This window comes from Eucyclogobius newberryi, unplaced genomic scaffold (assembly GCF_026437365.1).
Source record: "Eucyclogobius newberryi isolate DKJ021-1_F unplaced genomic scaffold, fEucNew1.0.hap1 SCAF_6, whole genome shotgun sequence".
Lineage (NCBI taxonomy): Eukaryota > Metazoa > Chordata > Actinopteri > Gobiiformes > Gobiidae > Eucyclogobius > Eucyclogobius newberryi.
Genome location: NW_027316278.1, coordinates 37,010,747 through 37,035,968, shown reverse-complemented (window position 1 = coordinate 37,035,968; position 25,222 = coordinate 37,010,747). Strand labels below are relative to the sequence as shown.

Genomic DNA, 25,222 nt, shown 5'->3' with positions numbered 1-25,222 from the left:
ACAACCACCGCCATTATGAAAGGCTGTCAGAGGCCACCACAATGCCGCAACACTGCAAAGCAGATTCCGCCCATTCCAATGCCAACCGTATCGCTATGAGTTCCGACGTGAAAACAGAAAGGCGATCTGTCAACCTCTTCTTGACCGCCAGCCCCAGGTCAGGCACAAAATAAGCGGCGCCAGTACGCCCACTCTCAGGATCCCTAGACCCGTCTGTATAAATAAACACATCACCTGAGTGCTTATCGATGAGCGCTTGAACGGCAAACTGCGGTGCCCTCCTTTGTGACTATTCTAGTCACAAAGACATATCATGACCTCATGGGCTTTGTAACACCAAAGCAATGGAAGGAGTACTTTTACGGACTACGACAGAGTCTGAGGACAGCGGTAATGCAACAATTGGATGCCAACCGCCATAAAACAACAACAACAACAACAAAGCACTGGAAGTCAAGGCACTGGAAGAAGAACTTTTAGGACTACGTCAAAGTCTAAGGAATAAAGTCTGGCGGTAATGCAACACTCGGATGTCAACCGCCATAAAACAACAACAACAACAACAACAACTACGAAACGTCTGAGGAATAAAGTCTGGCGGTAATGCAACACTCGGATGCCAACCGCCATAAAACAACAACAACAACAACAACAACAACAACCCTCTAATTTTTGAGCAACATCAGATGTGCCCCCTGTGGCCACACACCAGTATCACGCTTCTTCAAAACCTTGGATCATAGCAAGTTATATGGCTTATTGAAAGAATAAAATTACATCAGCATTTTCATTAGTTTACGTTTATTACAAGCAATTTGGCCCACTTAAAATGAAAAATACAAAAATCATGTTGTTCATGAGATATATAGTATGTGTGAGAGTCCTGCTTTGGCCTGGCTGAGGGTCCAGTTGTGGCCTGGCTGAGGGTCCAGTTGTGGCCTGGCTGAGGGTCCAGTTGTGGCCTGGCTGAGGGTCCAGTTGTGGCCTGGCTGAGGGTCCTGTTCTGGAAAAAAATGAGACATTTTGTTCACATTAAAATGACTCAATGACATGTGCTGTAGCTTGTGATACAGTATAAATTCCTGTAACTTTATTTTATTTATTTTTTTACACATTTTGACTTTAATTCTACCCTTTTTTCCACGTCTGTCCTTCTCACTTCTCCACTGGTTGTACACTTTGTGTAGGTTGATGATTTCGTCTGCCTCTTGCTTTGACTTTATGAGCATCAGCTGGTCCAAATGTGCCACTTCAAGACCTTTCTGGAAGTTGTTTTGATATGATTCATTAAACTAACAGGGCCGCACCTGTCATAAACCGCAGATGCCCATGTTGTATGTTATATTTACACATAAATAAACGCGGTAGTGATGCGTCTTTTGAATAGGGGGTCTCGCGGTGCACCCGAAGTCTGCTGCACTACGGGACTAATTAGACTAATATCGCATTGAATAGGAGTTGGATTGCAATAAAACACAACATTTTGAAGTTTAACGAAGAACAAATAGCAGCTGTCCCTACTGCCCCCCCTGTCCTTTGTGACTGTGTGAGCTGATTTAACTGCGTCTGTGTCTTCTCATCGGGATCATCTGCTCCTGAGCTCGTACTTAGCGAGTGTTACGTTGTAACATTATATATTTACACAGAAATATGAACCAGACTAGTGTCTTTGTGGGGTTTTAGTATTAAATGTTTTATTCTTAATGTTATCTGTGACGCACTGTGTGGTACGGTGTGGACAAAGTCATCAAGAAGTCCAGCTCCGTCCTGGGCGGTGCAGGAGGTGGGGGACAGAAGGGTCCTGGCTAAACTCACCTCTATGCTGGACCATGAGTCTCACCCCCTGCAGGACACTCTGTCCGCTCTGGAGAGCAGCTTCAGTGACAGACTGATCCACCCTCGCTGTGTGAAGGAGAGGTTTCACAGATCTTTCCTTCCTGCTGCTGTCAGACTCTACAACAAGCACTGTTATCCCTGAACATGTGTCACTCATCTTCATAATCATGTGCAATACTGTTTTTTCAATATTCTCTGTCCATGTAACAGCTGTAAATAAGAGTGTCACTATTGTTATTATTATATATATAGTATATATATATATATATATATATATATATATATATATATATATAGTATGTATATATATAGTATATAGTATAAGAGGTTTTTTATGAGAGTTTTCCTTCAAGTGTTTTTTTTATAAGTTTCTGTTTTTTATTTTATTGTTTACTTCTGTGCCTACTTTGTATTGCAACAGTGGAATTTCCCCATTGTGGGACAAATAAAGGCTTATCTTATCTTATCTGACTGGAGAGCACTTGTTGTAAATGTTGCATTTAAAATGAAGTTTATTCCATGTTTAGTTTTAAGTTGTGCTATGTATAGCCAGAACTTACTTAATGTCGTGACTAAACTAGAACTAAATCCAGGACTAGATCATGCCACAACTTTTTTTTTTGTATGTTTGTCAAAATTGTTTAAACAAATTACAGTTTACATTATTTAACCAATCTGATCCTAACCAGGACGTGTGGTCAAAGAGTCAAAGGTGGCAGGCTGTGATTGGCTGACAGTGGTGGACAGGTGGTAGGTGGGTGGAGCATAGTAGGAAATCTATTTATTTTATTTAATGGTTTATGTTATTATACTAAGTACAGCAGAGCAGCCCGATCATGGAGCTTACAGTCGGAGCTGCATCTGTAAAACGGTGGTCATGAAAAGGTACATTAAACACCTTAAACTTGAGTCCAGTGTCGCTGCTGGCGAATCCAAGATTTAGTTTCTTGTTAAATGCTAAGTTTCTCAGGTGGACGGGGCAGGTCCCTCAAGTTGTGCTATGTATTGTCTTTACTAGTTTACCGATGCCCCATGTCCAGCTGCCACATGTCCACCTGCTACATGTCCAGCTGCCTCATGTCCAGCTGCCTCATGTCCAGCTGCCACATGTCCAGCTGCCACATGTCCAATTGCCTCAGGTCCAGCTGCCACATGTCCAGCTGCCACATGTCCAGCTGCCTCATGTCCACCTGCCTCATGTCCAGCTGCCACATGTCCAGCTGCCACATGTCCAGCTGCCTCATGTCCAGCTGCCTCATGTCCAGCTGCCTCATGTCCACCTGCCACATGTCCAGCTGCCACATGTCCAACTGCCTCAGGTCCAGCTGCCACATGTCCAGCTGCCACATGTCCAGCTGCCTCATGTCCAGCTGCCTCATGTCCAGCTGCCTCAGGTCCAGCTGCCACATGTCCAGCTGCCTCAGGTCCAGCTGCCTCATGTCCAGCTGCCTCATGTCCAGCTGCCACATGTCCAGCTGCCTCATGTCCAGCTGCCTCATGTCCACCTGCTACATGTCCAGCTGCCACATGTCCAGCTGCCTCATGTCCAGCTGCCTCATGTCCAGCTGCCTCATGTCCACCTGCCACATGTCCAGATGCCTCATGTCCACCTGCCTCATGTCCAGCTGCCTCAGGTCCAGCTGCCTCAGGTCCAGCTGCCTCATGTCCAGCTGCCTCATGTCCAGCTGCCTCATGTCCACCTGCCACATGTCCAGCTGCCACATGTCCAACTGCCTCAGGTCCAGCTGCCACATGTCCAGCTGCCACATGTCCAGCTGCCTCATGTCCAGCTGCCTCAGGTCCAGCTGCCACATGTCCAGCTGCGTCATGTCCAGCTGCCTCATGTCCAGCTGCCTCATGTCCACCTGCTACATGTCCAGCTGCCACATGTCCAGCTGCCTCATGTCCAGCTGCCACATGTCCAGCTGCCACATGTCCAGCTGCCTCATGTCCAGCTGCCTCAGGTCCAGCTGCCTCATGTCCAGCTGCCTCATGTCCAGCTGCCACATGTCCAGCTGCCTCATGTCCAGCTGCCTCATGTCCACCTGCTACATGTCCAGCTGCCTCATGTCCAGCTGCCTCATGTCCAGCTGCCTCATGTCCAGCTGCCTCATGTCCACCTGCCTCATGTCCGGCTGCCTCAGGTCCGGCTGCCTCAGGTCCGGCTGCCTCATGTCCACCTGCCTCATGTCCGGCTGCCTCATGTCCGGCTGCCTCATGTCCACCTGCCACATGTCCAGCTGCCACATGTCCAACTGCCTCAGGTCCAGCTGCCTCATGTCCGGCTGCCTCAGGTCCGGCTGCCTCATGTCCACCTGCCTCATGTCCGGCTGCCTCATGTCCGGCTGCCTCATGTCCGGCTGCCTCAGGTCCGGCTGCCTCAGGTCCGGCTGCCTCATGTCCACCTGCCTCATGTCCGGCTGCCTCATGTCCGGCTGCCTCATGTCCGGCTGCCTCATGTCCGGCTGCCTCAGGTCCGGCTGCCTCATGTCCGGCTGCCTCATGTCCGGCTGCCTCATGTCCGGCTGCCTCATGTCCGGCTGCCTCAGGTCCGGCTGCCTCAGGTCCGGCTGCCTCATGTCCGGCTGCCTCATGTCCAGCTGCCACATGTCAAATCAAATCAAATCAAATCAATTTATTTTTGTAAGGCCCAAAATCACAACAACAGTTGCCTCTGAGGGCCACAGGGAGAAATGAATCAACAATGTCTGTGGTGGCGATGGAGTCAGACAATGTCTGTGGTGGCGATGAAGTCAGACAATGTCTGTGGTGGCGAGGGACGATGTCCCAGGGTCCTCTGTCCTTAGACTCTCCTTCTCGGCCAGGAAAAACTACAAAAAAAACCTCTTTGGGAAAAAAGCGTAGAAACCTGGAGGAGTTCCAGTGAAGGAGAGATCCGACTCTCACAGACGGACAGACGGACACGAGGAGACTGCCTCATGTCCGGCTGCCTCAGGTCCGGCTGCCTCAGGTCCGGCTGCCTCATGTCCAGCTGCCACATGTCCAGCTGCCTCATGTCCAGCTGCCACATGTCCAGCTGCCTCATGTCCAGCTGCCACATGTCCAGCTGCCTCAGGTCCAGCTGCCTCAGGTCCAGCTGCCTCGTGTCCAGCTGCCTCATGTCCAGCTGCCTCATGTCCAGCTGCCTCAGGTCCAGCTGCCTCATGTCCAGCTGCCTCATGTCCAGCTGCCACATGTCCAGCTGCCACATGTCCAGCTGCCTCATGTCCAGCTGCCTCATGTCCACCTGCTACATGTCCAGCTGCCAGATGTCCAGCTGCCTCAGGTCCAGCTGCCTCATTTCCAGCTGCCACATGTCCAACTGCCTCAGGTCCAGCTGCCACATGTCCAGCTGCCACATGTCCAGCTGCCTCATGTCCAGCTGCCTCAGGTCCAGCTGCCACATGTCCAGCTGCGTCATGTCCAGCTGCCTCATGTCCAGCTGCCTCATGTCCACCTGCTACATGTCCAGCTGCCACATGTCCAGCTGCCTCATGTCCAGCTGCCACATGTCCAGCTGCCACATGTCCAGCTGCCTCATGTCCAGCTGCCTCAGGTCCAGCTGCCTCATGTCCAGCTGCCTCATGTCCAGCTGCCACATGTCCAGCTGCCTCATGTCCAGCTGCCTCATGTCCACCTGCTACATGTCCAGCTGCCTCATGTCCAGCTGCCTCATGTCCAGCTGCCTCATGTCCAGCTGCCTCATGTCCACCTGCCTCATGTCCGGCTGCCTCAGGTCCGGCTGCCTCAGGTCCGGCTGCCTCATGTCCACCTGCCTCATGTCCGGCTGCCTCATGTCCGGCTGCCTCATGTCCGGCTGCCTCATGTCCGGCTGCCTCAGGTCCGGCTGCCTCATGTCCGGCTGCCTCATGTCCGGCTGCCTCATGTCCGGCTGCCTCAGGTCCGGCTGCCTCAGGTCCGGCTGCCTCATGTCCACCTGCCTCATGTCCGGCTGCCTCATGTCCGGCTGCCTCATGTCCGGCTGCCTCAGGTCCGGCTGCCTCAGGTCCGGCTGCCTCATGTCCACCTGCCTCATGTCCGGCTGCCTCATGTCCGGCTGCCTCATGTCCGGCTGCCTCATGTCCGGCTGCCTCAGGTCCGGCTGCCTCATGTCCGGCTGCCTCATGTCCGGCTGCCTCATGTCCAGCTGCCTCATGTCCGGCTGCCTCAGGTCCGGCTGCCTCAGGTCCGGCTGCCTCATGTCCGGCTGCCTCATGTCCAGCTGCCACATGTCAAATCAAATCAAATCAAATCAATTTATTTTTGTAAGGCCCAAAATCACAACAACAGTTGCCTCTGAGGGCCACAGGGAGAAATGAATCAACAATGTCTGTGGTGGCGATGGAGTCAGACAATGTCTGTGGTGGCGATGAAGTCAGACAATGTCTGTGGTGGCGAGGGACGATGTCCCAGGGTCCTCTGTCCTTAGACTCTCCTTCTCGGCCAGGAAAAACTACAAAAAAAACCTCTTTGGGAAAAAAGCGTAGAAACCTGGAGGAGTTCCAGTGAAGGAGAGATCCGACTCTCACAGACGGACAGACGGACACGAGGAGACTGCCTCATGTCCGGCTGCCTCAGGTCCGGCTGCCTCAGGTCCGGCTGCCTCATGTCCAGCTGCCACATGTCCAGCTGCCTCATGTCCAGCTGCCACATGTCCAGCTGCCTCATGTCCAGCTGCCACATGTCCAGCTGCCTCAGGTCCAGCTGCCTCAGGTCCAGCTGCCTCAGGTCCAGCTGCCTCGTGTCCAGCTGCCTCATGTCCAGCTGCCTCATGTCCAGCTGCCTCAGGTCCAGCTGCCTCATGTCCAGCTGCCTCATGTCCAGCTGCCACATGTCCAGCTGCCACATGTCCAGCTGCCTCATGTCCAGCTGCCTCATGTCCACCTGCTACATGTCCAGCTGCCAGATGTCCAGCTGCCTCAGGTCCAGCTGCCTCATTTCCAGCTGCCTCATGTCCAGCTGCCTCATGTCCACCTGCCTCATGTCCAGCTGCCTCATGTCCACCTGCCTCATGTCCGGCTGCCTCATGTCCACCTGCCTCATGTCCGGCTGCCTCGTGTCCACCTGCCTCGTGTCCGGCTGCCTCATGTCCGGCTGCCTCAGGTCCGGCTGCCTCAGGTCCGGCTGCCTCAGGTCCGGCTGCCTCATGTCCGGCTGCCTCAGGTCCGGCTGCCTCAGGTCCGGCTGCCTCATGTCTGGCTGCCTCATGTCCGGCTGCCTCAGGTCCGGCTGCCTCATGTCCAGCTGCCTCATGTCCAGCTGCCACATGTCCAGCTGCCTCATGTCCAGCTGCCACATGTCCAGCTGCCTCAGGTCCAGCTGCCTCAGGTCCAGCTGCCTCGTGTCCAGCTGCCTCATGTCCAGCTGCCTCATGTCCACCTGCCTCATGTCCACCTGCCTCATGTCCACCTGCCTCATGTCCAGCTGCCTCATGTCCATGTTTGGAGAGCAAGGTGACTGGGTGTAGAGGAGCGGTGCCTGAAGAGGGAACCACCAGTTTCAGATGGGCCACACTGTCCCTGTTTTGGGGGTTAGCTCAAGTCTTCCTGATCTAGTCATGCTATGATGGGGGAAGCTGCTCAGCCCAGTGGAAAGGAAGCAGCTCCTACAGTGACTACAGCATGAATGATGAATGTATGATTAGTAGTTAGACATAATGAAGCACCACTGGTGAAAGTCTTCCTGTTTTCACCAGTGCCATTAAATCAATTAAGACAGATATGAAGCCAAGTAGCTAGGAGCACTTCTTATGACTTTCTGTCAGGCACAAATTAAAAATGTGTCTATTTTATGAAAAGTCTTTAGAACTTGGGTCAGTCCTGTGCCAGATATAGGCCAAGTGCCCTTGCAGTACTTTAAAGGCCTTTTAACCTTGTAAGAACAGTGTAAGTTTACACTGTTGTAACAAAGGTTTACTCAAAGTTGCATTCCTGCATGTTTGACTAATCCTGTATTGTCTCAGAAAACTCTTGTTTGCCTACCCCCATCCTTGGATTTATTGTGTTTCTTTGATAAATTCTTTGATGACTTCATGTGACACAAGTAAAGTTCTAAAATATCATGAAACCATTAGAGAGAGAAAAAAAAAATGTAAATGGCAATCTGCTGCTTGTTACAGTGAACTGTCACTATGAAGAGGCTCATCAGTTGAGCGGGAAGTTAATGTATGCGCACCAGAACGCTTTATCGAGCAAAGCGTTTGTTGTTTGTTGGTTCGTGACTGAACCATGTGACCACCGGGCAGCACCTGGGGGGTATTGGCAGAGGTGCTCGAACTGCAGTGGAGGCAGAAAAAGCTCATGCAGGAAAATGCTGTGTGCTAAACTCACTATAACCTGCTCAGGCGTGTCTCTCGTGTCTTTTTGTCAGCAATCTGCAGATCAAAATACTGGTTGCAATTCACCAAGAGTTAAAAGCCTTTTTAAGAGCCGGGACGTGCTGCGTTTAATGTGTGTGGGCATCTGTTGGTCAAAGAGGTCAATTCAATGAAAAAAAACGATCAGCTACAAATTACAAATACTCAAATTACAGCAAGTACATTTTTGGAGTAATTATACTTTTTTGAGTAGATCATGATAAAATGATTATATGTATAAAGATACAAAAACCATGTATCAAATACAGCCCCAATCAGCCTATTGTATCTGTATTTGCTTCTTTCCACATCTACATCTTAAAACGCCTGCTTTGATTGAACAGAGCTCAGAGAATATTTTTTGTTAAAAATGTTGTACAGTATACAATATTAATCCAAAATGCTACTAAAATGTACTCTTACTTGAGCACAAATTTGCAGTATTCTCTCTACTACTCTTCTCTTCTTCTAAAGATGCACCTTTTTAGTTCATTTGTGGTCAGTACCTGTCCGGTCCCTGTCCGGTCCTCCTGTCCGGTCCCTGCATTATTCACTTGACTTTCCCCTGGCTCATGGCTCCTGTCCCAGTGTCCAATCAGCGCTCTGGCCCCTCCTTCCGCCCCGCTTCTTCAGGGGGAGACCGCTTGACGTGGCACCGGGCGCGGACATCACTGCTCCGTCCGTGACCGCCTCAGTGTGTTCCGGTGTTCTCCTCTCACGGTTGCAGCGGGAACACGCGCGGGAGCTGAAACCGAGACATGTGGGTGCTTGTCCTGCTCGGCCTCATCCAGAGCGCCGCCGCAGGGGCCCACGACGTGGACCCGGAGAAGCTGGCGGGACTGGCCAAAGCCCGGGTGGAGGTACGCGTTACAGAGGCCGGGGAACGAGTAGCATGTGGGGGCGGAGAGGGGAGAGGGGAGAGTGGAGGATGGCCGGTTTGGAGCCGTTATAGAGGAGGAATGGGGTCAAAATATTAGAGAACGTGATGTTTTTGGAGACATGGTCTACGGCGCATGCGTGGACAATGTCGGAAGCAGATGTTGGTCTCATAATGATATGTGACAGAAGTATAACTGCTCTTTATGTCAAATGGGCTGTATCCAGGACTAAACCAGGATTAAAACGAGGACTAATTCAGAACTCAATCTAGAATTTTACTTGATGTCGTTCTATTAAGAGTGTGTTTTGAAACTTCCTATAATCTGTCCTTTCCTCCTGTTCTACTGCGTTGTAACAACGAAATTTCCCCTTGTGTGGATATTAAAGGATTATCTTATTTTATCTTAACTAAATCCAGGACTAGATTATGCCACGGCTTTTTTTTTCTTTTCTTTTTTTGTATTGTCAAAATTCTTTAAACAAATTACAGTTTACATTATTTAACCAATCTGATCCCAACCAGGACTTGTGGTCAAAGAGTCAAAGGTGGCAGGCTGCGATTGGCTGACAGTGGTGGACAGGTGGTAGGTGGGTGGAGCATAGTAGGAAATCTATTTATTTTATTTAATGGTTTATTTGAATAGGGACGGATACAAATACATTGACTAAGTACAAGCAGAGCAGCCCGATCATGGTAAAACGGTGGTCATGAAAAGGTACATTAAACACCTTAAACTTGAGTCCAGTGTCGCTGCTGGCGTATCCAAGATTTAGTTTCTTGTTAAATGCTAAGTTTCTCAGGTGGACGGGGCAGGTCCCTCAAGAGTGTCACATGACCTGGTTCAGATCTGCTGTTGTTGTCATGTCAGGCAGCTCGTCTTTGTAAAGTACAGGATCAGGTTGTGCACAAAATGACAAATGTGTGGACGCACCCTACCCTCGAGCCCAGTCCTGGATCTGCACACAGACGAGCTCGTTCTTCAGCCTGAGGTGTGTCTCCATGTCCTCACACCCAATCCTCCTGAGACAGACACGCCATTTCAGCTTTTATCATGACTTGAGGCAAACGCAGGCTCTAAAATGTTATAATGTTGCTAAGCAATTTCTTGTATTTATTAATTATTGAATTTTTTGTCACTTCCAGTAAATAGGCTATGGGGTAGGGGTGTGCTCAATACGTATCATGATTCACATGTCACGATACAATACATCCTGATACTGATGACATGGATGAATTTTTTAGATTTTGATGAGTCATAGAATAAGTCAGCTACTTTGGACTCTTTCTGATATTGAAAATGATTCTCAGTGAAAGTATTTATACTTTGGTAAGAATTTTTGGTACGGCCTGTTTCCAAAAGGAATAAACCTAAAGTGGGTGCTACTGTCTTGGCAGAATTGGCCAACTTTGGCCTGCATTGACATGGAAATAAACTGAAATCTAGGCAACAATGCAGTCTCATTAATATGCATAACGTCATCAAAATATCACAATACTGGTATTGTCAGACCAATATCCTGACTTGCAGTACCTCAATATTTAGGTGAATATGGTACAGAGGCATTTCACTATTAGTGGTTAAAAAAACTAATAGTGAAATGCTTCTGTACCAGTGGACATAAACGGCAGTGTTCTGTAAATACTGAGAGTGTTAGGAGTAGGGATGCAGACCTAAACCCACGTTCAGGTTCAAGTCCGGATTCGAATCCAGAGGTTTAGGTTCAGGTCCGGACCTAATGAGTCCGGCTGAACTCATGCCATATTTGCATTATGTTATAACAGCATAACACAAGACACTTGGCTAAATTAAGTTGAAGACACATGAACAAGGACGACTATCAAACACAAGGCTTAACTGCAGACTGAAATAAACCCAACTTGTCTGCTTTATTCACTGTTTATTAACAGAAGTTACAACTTACAAATCACAAGTTACTAGCTACTAGCTAGTTAACACACATTCATGTGTTTTACTAGCGGAACAACTTCCGAACAAGAGCAAGTTGTGTATTGGTATTGGGGCAGCTGTTTCTGCTGATACTATGTTTGTCAAGTGTATTACTGGTTTGACTGGGCTGTTCTCCACACTTGAAGTTTAATGCCTTTAGATCAGGGCCGGCCCAAGCCTTCAGGGGGCCCTAAGCAAAAAAAAATTTGGGGGCCCCTCACCACGTCATCAGAATCAGTTTTATTGCCATTGTCAGTGAACAATTCACATATGGGAACTTTCTTCAACGCTAACAAAGCGCACCAAAACTCCAGGGCATCCGTTTGCCAGTTAGTTTATTCTCAACACCTCACAAGCTCAAATATTGATAACTTAAATCCCACAATGCAACTTGGTATTCCGCTGACATCACCTCTACTCCCTGTACAAATAACACACGTCCCAGATATGTTTTTGGGCGTTAAGGGTCGACAGCCACATTAGCACATTAGCAGTTTAAATTAATGAACAGGGGGGGTCTGGGGGCTCTCCCCCAGAGATTTTCAGACCTTTTTCGTGTATTCTGGTGCATTTTAATGTGGTCCAGCCGGCTAAAGTAATAGTAAAATGTTGAGGTTGTAATGCTATAAAATGATGATGTGATGAAACTGTGCCAGGAGAAAATGACTAAAGCCAGTTATTAATACATTAGTGTACTTAATTACTCAATACAATATTGGCTATGAAAATAATTATGATCAAATTGATTAATTTTAACTGAAAATGTAAAATTAATAGTTATCCTTACTAATTTATCTTTTACAGCTCCCAACTGTTCCTTCTTGCTAAAGTGACAAAACAAGTTATATTAAATTAAACAAATGGCATAAGAATTGCTTGATTAACAATTAACACTGATAAATCTAGACAGTGCAAACATGTTATTCCCAGAGAATGAACAGAACTAGAACTGAAGGTCCAAACCTAGCTATAGTGAAGAGACTGTGTTTCTGCAACTTTGCCACATTTATATAAAAATATATAGTATATTAAAATTAGTAAATATATAACAGACGTAATCATAATATGTCTGGTTATTTTTCACTATAAATGTATTATAATTTATAACAAATAGTCTAATGATGCTTTTTAAATAAATTGAAATGTTTTATTGCTCTATTAAAAGTGAATTACAATATAAATGTTGGTTCTGATCAGAACATCACACACTGGACTCTGTGTGAAACAATGCTGCGATGTGATTGGCTGATGGACCTTACATGCATAAACCTTTACGTTCCTCTCATTGCACGTTAAGAAGTCAAAGTAAAACAGACATCACGAGTCACGATTGATCTCACACATGGTGATGTGAGAGAGAGGGGACGCAAACTCAAACCGCTCATCTCTGACTGAGGCTGCACAGGGGCCCGGGACAGGGGCCCGGGACAGGGGCCGCACACTGTTCACTCCAAAGTTTCACGTCAGAGGTTCTGGACGAGACGGTGCTCGTCCGGACCGGATCTCCGCCTCTTCGTGACCCGGGGCATAGACGCCCCTCCCCGGCCTCACCTGCAGCTCACACTACCGGGCTGGAGTAAATGTTAAGCTTATTATCTTTCATTCACACATATTATTATGCGCGGGGCAGAGCTCTCGTCGCCTCCAGTCTGAGCGAACTAACGTGACAGAATCGTGTTGTTTCAAACAGCAGCATTAACCGTCTCTTTGTAAGAGAAGTTCAATACCTGGAAAGTGTTGTTGAGTTTGCAGTTTCTTTACATCGTCAAGAAGTTTCTTCTTTCGTTTTTCGGCACCAGGAGATACATTCTTCTGGACATGAGGACCACGCAGGGACCACGTTCTGTTGTGTTTATGTTTTGCTCTTCTGCTCGCGCACAATGAAGTTGCCCAATCAGCGCAGGTTTGGTGTCTTGGTTGCCAGATTGTCATTACAAATAAATGCGGTTTGTGCGTTATATGTTACCGCTGTGTGCGCTGCCGCCATGGATGTATTATGGCTGCCGCGCCAGCAGCGCTACTACATTAGTGGCGCACGCTGCGCTTGCACTTCGCATAAAACGGGTTGCCAGATTGGGGGCCCTATTAACGCCTCGGGGCCCTACGCGGCTGCTTAGTTCGCTTATAGGCTGGGCCGGCCCTGCTTTAGATACATTTCCACTCTTTAATTTTGCAGATCCATTGGCATCAAAGTCATGTAAAAACCTTCAAAAACTAGCATAACAGTCAACTAGAACCACTATAAATCAATCAACTTAGCAGTATCAAAAATAGAATATGAAAATATTTTACACTACACACAATACATCATATTAACAGCATTAAACACAAGACCATATCTAACAACTGTAGAATACAAATACTATTACAAAATATAAGCTCCAATTAATGAATCCAGCAATTAAACAATATTACTTTGACTTAGTATTTACTTAGATGTATTTATATGTATATTGCACATTAACCCACCTAAATAAATGCTACATCACACCACAACATAACAGTTATTTTATTCATATTGTAGCGACCCTAGTCTCTAGTGCGCGTGTGCAGTCTCTGGGGCGGAGCTAATAGCGGGAGACGAGGTAGTTTTTGATGTTCCTGTTCCATCACCATGGTTACGGCCAACAGTAACCAACTCTGTTCAAGAAATAAAGTGACAACTTGTGAGCACTAAACCAGCATTACTGACCTGAGCGAGAAGTTACAATATTTACACCCAAACCAAAGCACAACCGGCTCCTTTAACGTCTTAAACTAACTCACGGAGCGGCACAAGCGGCAACGCACGCGGCGGCTTGAAACGATTCAATTAAGCCAGCGATCTTCGCGCCGGCTTCAACTTCTGCCGCGCGGAAGACGCGTACGTCTTTTCTAGCGCAAATTTCGCGATCTATGGAAGGTTTAAGATGGTTTAGATTCTAGAACGTAAAGGATATAGAATGTGAGTGGTAGATTTTTAATGAGTCCAGAACCGAATCACCTGGGTTTCGGTTTTTTTGGACCTGAACCGAAACGTTTTTACAAGTCCAGATCCGGTCCGTCGTAGCGGTATGCATCCCTAGTTAGGAGTGAGCCTGATTATATCTTCAGGGTAGAAACTCCTCCTCATCCTCTCAGTTTTCACTTTGAAGAGAAGATGGTGCCTTCCTGAAGGCAGCAGGGAGAACACTGGTCAGGATGGCTGGTGTCCTCCTGAACTATTCTCTGGCCACTGCGTCCACATCGTTCGGTGTAGATGTCCTTCAGACGGGGCAGGCGCATTCTGAGGATCTTCCCTGCTAATCGAACCAGTCTCCTGAGAGCCACGTGGTCCTGCCGAGTGCGGCTCCATCCACACTGTGATGCTCCCTGTTAGGATGCTCTCTGTGATGCAGACTATGTTAAAGGTGGTATGGACGATTTTTTTCAGCAATTTTTTTTGTCATATTTCCTCGTGGCGTGGATAAATCATTTGTCCTGCCACGTATCAATCATAAAACGCACCTACCGCTCACCTGCAGCCGCGTCAGACTCATCCCCACGTTTCCGCGTGCCTAAGCGCATGGATCTATCATAATATAGTTCCCTCAGTGTACGGGACAAAATGAAGACGGAGAAATCAAATCAAATCAATTTATTTTTGTAAGGCCCAAAATCACAACAACAGTTGCCTCTGAGGGCCACAGGGAGAAATGAATCAACAATGTCTGTGGTGGCGATGGAGTCAGACAATGTCTGTGGTGGCGAGGGACGATGTCCCAGGGTCCTCTGTCCTTAGACTCTCCTTCTCGGCCAGGAAAAACTACAAAAAAAACCTCTTTGGGAAAAAAGCGTAGAAACCTGGAGGAGTTCCAGTGAAGGAGAGATCCGACTCTCACAGACGGACAGACGGACACGAGGAGACTGGAGCTGGACCCACTCTTCAAGCAGATGAGGGACCGACTGAGGCGAACTGGACCCACTCGAGAAAGACATGTCGGTGTAATCCCTCATTCGTCCAGGCGTGTTCCATAGTAGAAAAAGCTTCAGTTGTAGTCATCTGGACTCAGTTTGAAAAAAAAAAAAAAAAAATAGACGTTTCGACTCTCATCCAAGAGTCATTGTCAATAAAAGAATTTAGATCGAGAACTCCGATATTAATACTGTTCTGTTCCCGCCCATTGGGAGGAGCCTTCCTGAAGTAGAAAGAGTTGTTTGTTTCAACAGAAACTCCCCCCTTGTATCTACCGAGCTAGACTATTCAGAATCTTAATGGGCTATTAGAAACCTCTTTGTCTTTGTGAGACCCTGGCTCAACCACCCTGAGTACCTGATTAGCATCTAAATGTACTGGTCCTGGTCCTCTACCTTTCCAGGGGTTCAGTAACCCATTATAAATAACAGGAAGATTAAACCTTAGCCCTCCATTTCTGTTTAAAGAAGGTCTTTCTTTTTTAACAAAAATAGCTTCCTTGACTCCTGTTTCAAACCATCTTTTCTCCCTGCTTAAAACCTTCACCTCTTCAAACGAGTGATTAGAGGCTTCAAGATGGAGATGCACGGCACTCTGAGGTCCTGAACTTGTATTTCTTCTGTGCTGATAAAGTCTCTTGTGTAGAGGCTGTTTTGTCTCACCTATGTAACGTTCTTTACAGCTTTCTTCACTGCATTGGATCGAATAAACTACATTGCTCTGTTTTTGAGTCGGCAACTTGTCCTTAGGGTGAACCAGTTTTTGTCTTAAAGTGTTTCCTGGTTTAAAATAAACAGGGACTTCGTGTTGTCTAAAAATTCTCTGCAGTTTTTCCGACAGGCCAGACACATAAGGGATAGAAACACCCTTCCTTCTCTGTTCAGTTTCCCTTTTGTCCTGCTTCTTGGTTCTCTTCACTCTGTTGAGAGCCCAAGCGGGGTAACCACAGGCTGAGAGGGCATTTCGGACATGTTTTTCCTCTTTCTTCTTGCACTCTGAGCTGGTGGGCACACCTTGAGCTCTGTGTTGTAAGGTTCTGATCACACCCAGCTTGTGCTGTAGTGGGTGGTTGGAACCAAAGAGCAGATACTGGTCCGTGTGTGTAGGTTTCCTATATACTTCTATTTGGAGTTTCCCGTCCTCTCCTCTGATCGTGGAACAATCAAGAAAGGCCAAGCGATTCTCCTTAGCGTCTTCTCTTGTAAACCTGATATGTGGGTCCACAGCATTGATGTGATCAGAGAAGGTTTCCAGCTCTTGTTTCTTGATTGTTACAAAAGTATCATCGACATAGCGGAGCCACAGCCACAGTTTTTTTTTTTTTTTCAAACTGAGTCCAGATGACTACAACTGAAGCTTTTTCTACTACGGAGAAAGACAGTTCGAGCTGACGCAGAAGTGGACAGAAATCTACGGGAGACGAGCAATGCGATGCGTTCCGTTGCGCTAATAAACAAATGCACGTGTGTGTTGTATCGTTCCGCACGGGGGAGTGCGCATGCGCACTTCCGCCTGCGTTCTCAAATCCCCGAAAAATCGTCCATACCGCCTTTAAAGTTCCTCAGCACTCGGGGTGAGAGTTTCAGGTCCCTTCATCATCTTGGTTAGTACAGGCACTGGCAGGCTTTTTACACCAGGAAAGGGGTGTGTGGTGTCCAGCTCAGGTCCTGGGATGTGTCTACCCCAAGGAAAACAAAACAGTCCACTCCTGCCACTGGTGAGCCCTTGATTGTGATAGGGCGGTGGCTCTCCTTGTCCCTGTGAAAGTTCACTTTAAGTCTATAGTTAGAATTACCTATATGTCACGTCTGATGCGCATGTCCAACCAGGAAGTAACATTATAAACTTCAACAAAATGAAACAAAACTAGTAAAATCCTTTAGTTCATTTGAAATGGTCAGCTCTGAGCGCACCATCTGCTAAAACACTCTAATTGGATGCCGGCAGCACACATTATTCTAAGCTGCTCTTACAAAATATCTGTGCCGGAGTGATATTTTCCTTGATCATATCTGGTACAGCCCGTTTAACTATTTTTTGTGATTTGTGACATGAGTAGTCTAGCACTTAAAGCTTTAGGCTTGGGCTGAAATGGACCTTTATGTATTTGTATATTATAGTACTTGATTAGTGACATAGTGAGGCTAGCTGAATGACTTGCACTTCTGTTTAACATGTGATTGTGTTGCAGACGTGTGGCGGATGACAGCTGAACAGGCTCAGAGAGGTGAGATCTAGAACACCAAGCTTTCAAATGTCACAGCTACACTTTCACTAAACCTGCTCTGTGTGTGTTTGTGTGCAGGTCAAGGCCTTCGTGGTCGAGGACATTCCTCTGTAGTATCCTTCACTGCCCACAGGCTCAACACAGACTGCTTTGTGTGTTGTATGTACAGTGTATCTCAAATCTGCACTCCAAAGGTTTAAATATACAATAAAGTTTTGTAAGGCGCGGGGGAATAAGTATTATTTTAATATTAATATATTTTGATGTATGCATGGTTTTAAAGTGTGAATTACTTTTTTATTATATCTTATTGAACATATGACTTATTTTAACTAAACTTGAAAAAATTAAATATTCCAATCTTTCCACCTTAGAACCATTAAAGAGAGGTTTGCCCCTTTCTTCGTCCCCATGTTCATTACAATAGCTTTTACTGATACCAATTGTAATGCTGATGTATTCTTATTGGCAATTTGTCCAGTGTTTATAATTGTCATAATTTGGTGTTTGGTTAAAGACAATTCTATAATCTGAAAGCAGAATAAGCCGCACATGAGTGTTTCATTTGGGTTGCCAGTTCCTTCCCATGAGGCATGGCCAGGCTTTTAGCTGGGATTTGAAAACACCCCGTCCAACCGGGGGCTTAAAATTTTCGCTCGAGCCGGCTATGGAAAGCCATTATGTGTATCACGACCTTTTTTCGACGCTTTTACAAAATAAAGCGGCGCTTTTAACGCGGAGGCGACTGCACGGCGATCTAGAGCGGCGCCCGCACGCCTCTTGAATCATATTGACTTTCCATACTCTCGCGCCGCCTGCGCCTCTCGGCTGTGCGGATCACACTCTGCCACTTAGGAGCGGCGTATCGCGCCGTATTTTACATGGTATTTGGCCGTGGAGGTTCGACAAACATGGAGCTTTGGCATTTTCCAGACCACAGCTCGGCAGCAAATCAGAGCCAAACTCACAAACTTTGTCGACCAATCGGCGCACAGCATGCAAATTTTCACTTGTAAACAGTCAACTATCATGGCACGGACAACGGCGGACTGTCGTCAAACGCTTCCCGGCCCGATTTAATGATGATATTCCTTTTTCTAAAATGTATTAATAAAAATTACACCGTCCTTGCCCTCGAAAATGCCCGTCCACATGTCGAGATACCCCGTCCAAAAGACGGGAAGACGGCCCTCTAGCTAAAAGCCTGGGCATGGCCTGTCCATAAACGGAGAGGCTCTGGCAACACAGGTTCAGATGCGATTGTAGATCTTCTTTTAAAACATTAAGAGTACATTTAGACCATGTTTGTTTTGGTGTCCAAGTCTACGGTGGCAACACAAGTTTTTATGCAACCAACTCTTCCACGATGCAATTCATGTTGTAAATCTGGAGTTTGAAGCGTCAAAGCTGAACTTTGTGCGTGTGTATGAGAACTACTGTTAGTGGAGACTTGACCCTCTTCAGTCATAACCTGGTGATGAAGCACATTCCTGGAGCTGACCCGGAGCTCGTCCTCCTGAACCACTACTATGAGGAACTGGACGTGAGTTACATACTCACTTTAAATATATTTTGATAGCGTTCTGACTCATCAGTAGAACACAACATCAAGCCTCTCTGTCTGTCTCTCCAGCGGCTCCCTCTGAGCGACATGACTCGCTCTGAGATCAACGCGCTGCTGGATAAACTGGGCTTTTATAAGAAGAACCAGGCAGAGGATGAGGTGCCTGCTGAGTTCAGGTTCTCCCCTGCCAAAGACAGCCCGTTCCCAGACGAGCCACCGGTCCAGTCTGATGTGGCCTCGGAGCCCAAGGAGCCCGAGCACACTGACCTGTAGGGGAAGACACTGCTGGTATGTTTGTCAAATGTAGCTTTTGTCAATTAAACTAAGGTTAAAGGTTACGTAATGTGCGAGAGCCACTCTGTGTGTGGGCTTTGAGTTGTGTTATAACCGTGTTCCCTCATCATTATCCTAAAGGGTACATATCATTGATTCCATCCATCCATCCATCTTCTGCCGCTTTATCCGGGGCCGGGTCGCGGGGGCAGTAGTCTGAGCAGGGTCTCCCAGACCTCCTTCTCCCCAGACACTTCCTCTAACTCCTCCGGGGGGATCCTGAGGCGTTCCCAGGCCAGCCGAGAGACATAGTCTCTCTAGCGTGTCCTGGGTCTTCCCCGGGGCCTCTCTGGAGGAGCAGCGGCTCTACTCCGAGCTCCCCCCGTGTGGCCGAGCTCCTCAACTTATCTCTAAGGGAGCGCCCAGCCACCCGGCGGAGGAAACTCATTTTGATCGCTTGTATCCGCGATCTTGTTCTTTCGGTCACTACCCAAAGCTCATGACCATAGGTGAGGGTAGGAACGTAGACCGACCGGTAAATAGAGAGCTTTGCCTTTCGGCTCAGCTCCCTCTTCACCACAACGGTCCGATGCAGCGACTGCATCACTGCAGCCGCTGCACCGATCCGCCTGTCGATCTCACGCTCCATCCTTCCCTCACTCGTGAACAAGACCCCGAGATACTTGACCTCCTCCACTTGGGGCAAGGACACCCCACCCACCTGGAGACGGCAAGCCACCTTTTTCCGGTCGAGAACCATGGCCTCGGATTTGGAGGTGCTGATTCTCATCCCAGCCGCTTCACACTCGGCTGCAAACCGTCCCAGTGCATGTTGCAGGTCCGGGTTTGATGGAGCCATCAGGACAACATCGTCTGCAAACAGCAGAGATGAGATCCTGTGGTCCCCAAACCGGACACCCTCCGACCCCTGACTGTGCCTAGAAATTCTGTCCATAAAAATTATGAACAGAACCGGTGACAAAGGGCAGCCCTGGCGGAGTCCAACATGCACTGGGAACAGGTCTGACTTACTGCCGGCAATGCGAACACAGCTCCTGCTCCGGTCATACAGGGACCGGACAGCCCTGAGCAAAGGGCCCCGGACCCCGTACTCCCGGAGCACCCCCCAAAGGACACCCCGAGGGACACGGTCGAAAGCCTTCTCCAGATCCACAAAGCACATGTGGACTGGTTGGGCAAACTCCCATGAACCCTTGAGCACCCGATGGAGGGTATAGAGCTGGTCCAGTGTTCCACGACCGGGACGAAAACCACTCTGCTCCTCCTGAATCCGAGGTTCGACTATCGGTCGGATTCTCCTCTCCAGTACCCTGGAATAGACCTTACCCGGGAGGCTGAGGAGTGTGATCCCTCTGTAGTTGGAACACACCCTCCGGTCCCCCGTCTTGAACAGAGGGACCACCACCCCGGTCTTCCAGTCCAGAGGCACGGTCCCCGAACGCCACGCGATGTTGCAGAGACGTGTCAACCAAGACAGTCCTACAACATCCAGATACTTTAGGTACTCAGGGCGGATCTCATCCACCCCCGGAGCCCTGCCACCGAGGAGTTTGCGAACAACCTCAGTGACTTCAGTTTGGATGATGGATGAGCCAGCCTCCGAGTCCCCGGTCTCTACTTCCTCTTCGGAAGACGTGACTGAGGGATTAAGGAGATCCTCAAAGTATTCCTTCCACCGTCCGACGACATCCCCAGTCGAGGTCGGCAGGCCTCCACCCGCACCGTAAACGGTGTTGGTGAGACACTGCTTCCCCCTCCTGAGGCGTCGGACGGTTTGCCAGAATTTCTTTGGTGCCGACCGATAGTCCTCCTCCATGGCCTCCCCGAACTCCTCCCAGGCCCGGGTTTTTGCCTCTGCGACAGCACGAGCCGTGGCTCGCTTGGCCTGCCGATACCCGTCGATGACCTCCGGAGACCTACAAGCCAGAGTGGCCTGATAGGCCTCCTTCTTCAGTCTGACGGCATCCCTTACTTCCGGTGTCCACAACCGGGTTCGGGGGTTGCCGCCACGACAGGCACCGGAGACCTTGCGACCACAGCTCCGAGCAGCCGCATCAACAATGGAGGCGGAGAACATGGTCCACTCGGACTCAATGTCCCCAGCCTCCCTCGGGACATGGGAGAAGCTCTCCCGGAGGTGCGAGTTGAATACCCTACTGACAGAGGGCTCCGCAAGACGTTCCCAACAGACCCTCACAATGCGCTTGGGTCTGCCAAGTCTGTCCGGCTTCCTCCTCCGCCAGCGGATCCAACTCACCACCAGGTGGTGATCAGTTGACAGCTCTGCCCCTCTCTTCCCGAGTGTCCAAGACATGCGGCCGGAGGTCAGATGACATGACAACAAAGTCGATCATAGACCTCCGGCCTAGGGTGTCCTGGTGCCATGTGCACTGATGGACACCCTTGTGCTTGAACATGGTGTTCGTTATGGACAATTCGTGGCTAGCAAAGAAGTCCAATAACTTAACACTGCTCGGGTTCAGATTGGGGAAGCTGTTCTTCCCGATCACCCCTCTCCAGGTGTCACTGTCATTGCCCACTTGGGCGTTGAAGTACCCCAGTAGAACAACAGAGTCCCCGGTCGGTGCACTGTCCAGTACCCCTCCCAAGGACTCCAAGAAGGCCGGGTACTCTGCACTCCTGTTCGGCTCGTAGGGCGACACAACAGTGAGAGACCTGTCCCCCACCCGAAGGCGTAGGGACGAGACCCTCTCGTCCATCGGGGTGAACTCCAACACGTGGCGGCTGAGCTGAGGGGCTATAAGCAAGCCCACACCAACCAGCCCGCCGCCTCTCCCCGCGGGCAACACCAGAGAAGTGGAGCGTCCAGCCCCTCTCGAGGAGATGGGCCCCGTAGGGAAAGACCCGGCCACCAGGCGCTCGCCGTCGAGCACCCACCCCAGGCCTGGCTCCAGGATGTGGCCCCGGTGACGCCAATCCGGGCGACGCAACTGGCCTTGCTGTTGAACTCATTATAAAGGGCTTCTGAACCGCTCTTTGTCTTACCCGTCACCTAGGAGGACCTGCCTCGGGAGACCCTACCAGGGGCTTAAAGCCCCCAACAACATAGCTCCTGGGATCATTTGGGCGCCCCTCCACCACGTTAAGGTGTCGGTTCAAGGAGGGGTTTTTCCATTTGTCTTGCAGCCAAATGTATGTTCCAAAGTTATTTATTGTGTTTCCACTGGATTTTAGAACTAAGTAGTTTGCCTGTGTCAAATAGTTTGAAGTGCCTCATTCCCTGTCCAATATTTGTGAGCAACCGGACAGTCCCAAAACACATGGTAATGATGGGCCTCAGGCAGCCACAGTTTGTCCAGCAGTTAGTATTTCCTTGTGCACAGTAGGATCTCAATAAAGCACACTTTCCCCAATACTGCTAAACAGAATGTGAAATTTGTTTGGCTTCCTGTGACCATTTATAATTTTCCATATTTACTATGTTTAATCTGCATCTACAGAGATTTCCAGTGTCCGTGAGCTACAGGAAAAAAAAAACATTACAAACTATCCTCTGTTTCTAAATCTAAAAACCACCTCCTCTCTCCACAGTGTCCGTCCCCTGGTGTGTGTGTGTGGTCCTGAGCACCGGATCACACCCTGAGTTAGCCTGTAGTGTCCCGCTCGCCCATATCCACGTCCAATGACGCCCCAGGCACAAAGCGCTGAAGGTCTGGGGCCGACGCTCTGCTGGTTTGGGTCAGGCAGGGCCCGCGGGAGCTCAGTGGCCTGCAGGACAACGGGTTACCAGCAATCGGATGACCTGTGATTTACTTTTTTTTTATCATGATTTGTACTTGAAGGGGACATGTTGTGTGTATTTGTGTTTACCGGTATATGAATTTAAAAAAAACAAATAATGCTAAAGCCAAAATGGCACCATGTCTCCTTTAACCTGGGAAAGCCACCTGAAATTACACTGTATTATTTTAATAAAGTGTGTCATAAGTTCTGTCATTGGTTTTGTGGTTTATTATTTATTAATTATTTGTGGACGAAGGCCCAGTTGCCGAAACATTGCCTCTCCACCTGTAAATAAATTTCACTTAAGACAGTGTTTTTTGTTTCCCTAGTACATTTAGCGTCACATACACCTTTTTCCTACGCACCTGCTACAGAATCTTATGTGCGGAGCATCGTCCTGATATCTATTTGTGGTTTATTTTGTAAAATAAAATTACAAGAATAAAATAAATAGGTAAAATGGTACAATCAAAAACAAGTAATGATCCATTAATTGCTTCCCGCTATACATTTGTTGCTTAAAGCAGGTCAAGAATGTAATAAGTCACCTTTGACCTCCCGGTGGCACACCAGCAGTTTTGTCCCTAAAGACCTCGCAAAGCACGAAAATTCCGGGGGACCAGATGCCCTGGCGGCCATTTATGATACATAGAACAATAGTTACAGTTGTAACCTTTGTACTATTTCATCCCTACTGACCGCCAGAGGCGGAGCTTAAAGCACTGGTTGACGAATATCAGCAGGGTCCCCAGGAATAGACAAAACCATACCTCAATGGGACGCAGAAGAGTGTCGCCGGAGAACCACATTCACTCTGTAGAATCTTGCAAAGATATTCGGGGATGTCAAAGAGGCCACCGCACAGATCATGTCCAAAGACTTCCGATTCAAAGCAGCCCACGAAGTTGAGAGTCCCAGGAGGCAGCGGTTGCCCCTGTAGAGCATACGCTTCTGAGATTACGCCAACAATCCAGTGTGGCAAACCAACAACACGCTCTCAGACTTGCGTACCAATGCTGTGAAATGCATGTACGTCTCAAGCGCGTGGACAGGACACAGGTGTTCAGAAGCAGACCCAGTATCAAAATGTACCTGTTGTAGCGGCAGGGTGCGCCCAACCGATGAAACCACCTTTGGAATAAAATCCATATTCGGCCAAAGGGAAACGCCAGAGCCGTTGTGGTGCCCAAGAAAACAGGAGTCTGTTACAGACAAGGCATGGAGCTCATTCACCCGCTTCACCAAAGCCATCGCTAGAAGAAATGCAGTCTTGATTAAAAGCCATTTAAGGTCAATCTATGAAAGAGGCACGAACGCCTCCAGGACCAGGGAAAGGTCCCATGTCCCACAAAATGGGCAGGTGGATGCAAACGCCGGGCAACCTTCAAAAACGGACGTTTCTCGGTTACGGCCAACAGAGGAACTATCCCACCCCACGAGCCAACAAGAGATTGCAGCAATATATACCTTGAGGGTAGAGGGAGAGCACCCCTGACTAGATAACTCCTGCAGGAAAGAGAGCACGCACACGGTGCACTGGATCCTCCCAAACAGTGTCAAACAGTTTCCATTTGCAGGAATACAAAAGGGTGGGAGTTGAGGACCATCCCCCAAAAAGTAGTCACCTAGGATAGCACCAGGCAGCTCTTTGCCAAGTTCACCCGCAGACCCGTAGAGCATGCTCCCGACTAGGAACACAAATGAGACAGTCGTCCAGATAGGGCAGGATCCTCGACCCTTGATCCTACAAGTGGGACTGCAAGGCTGTCGCGCTGCACCTCGTAAACATTCCAGGAAACGGAGAGAGACCGAATGGAAGCGTTCCCCCTGGAAGAAAGAGAAGCGAAGCGAATAAACTTCCAATGTGGAGGTGCAATGGGGACATGAAAATATGCATTCTTCAGAGCTACTGTCGTGAACCAGTCGCCCAGGGAGATCACCTGGAGCACTTGTCTGACAGTCAACATCTTGAAGGGGAGCACCCTTAAAACAGATTTGGATCCCTGAGGTCCAGAACCTGGTACCAAAAAGTCGTGAGATTAAAAGCCCCTCCGGAGTGACCACGGGAACAATGGTCCCCTTGTACAGCATGGTGCGAAGTTCTTGAGATAGTGCCTGCTCTTTGGCTGGGTCCTGAATTTGTGTCATTCAGATCTGACCAGGAACAGGAGGCCGGCAACGGAACGGCAGACGATACCCTTGGGACAGCATGGCCACAACACAAATATCCGGGAAGGGAGCCTTGCAAGGCGCCTAAAGCTTGGATTACACTTTCCACTTGTAAACCTACCCTTAAACCACCTCGATTTTGTCTTGAGTTCACAACATGGGGCTGGGTTCCCTCATGATTCAATCCTAGCGTTTTCAAATATGCATCGTTCAGCTTTTTAAATAATTGCTATATATAGGGTAGACTAGTGAGTCGAATCACTTTTTGCAT

General features: G+C 48.5%; 1 protein-coding gene across 1 annotated transcript; it reads left to right on the top strand.

The window, feature by feature from the left end:
* Positions 1-8,807: 8,807 nt before the first annotated feature.
* Positions 8,808-22,990, top strand: selenom (selenoprotein M). Its single transcript, XM_072432788.1, has 6 exons — positions 8,808-9,051; positions 17,145-17,180; positions 17,259-17,293; positions 18,645-18,723; positions 18,814-19,032; positions 22,591-22,990. Exons 1-5 carry the CDS (start codon positions 8,950-8,952, stop codon positions 19,015-19,017), a joined length of 456 nt encoding a protein of 151 aa, XP_072288889.1. The 5' UTR covers positions 8,808-8,949; the 3' UTR covers positions 19,018-19,032; positions 22,591-22,990.
* The last annotated feature ends 2,232 nt before the right edge of the window (positions 22,991-25,222 follow it).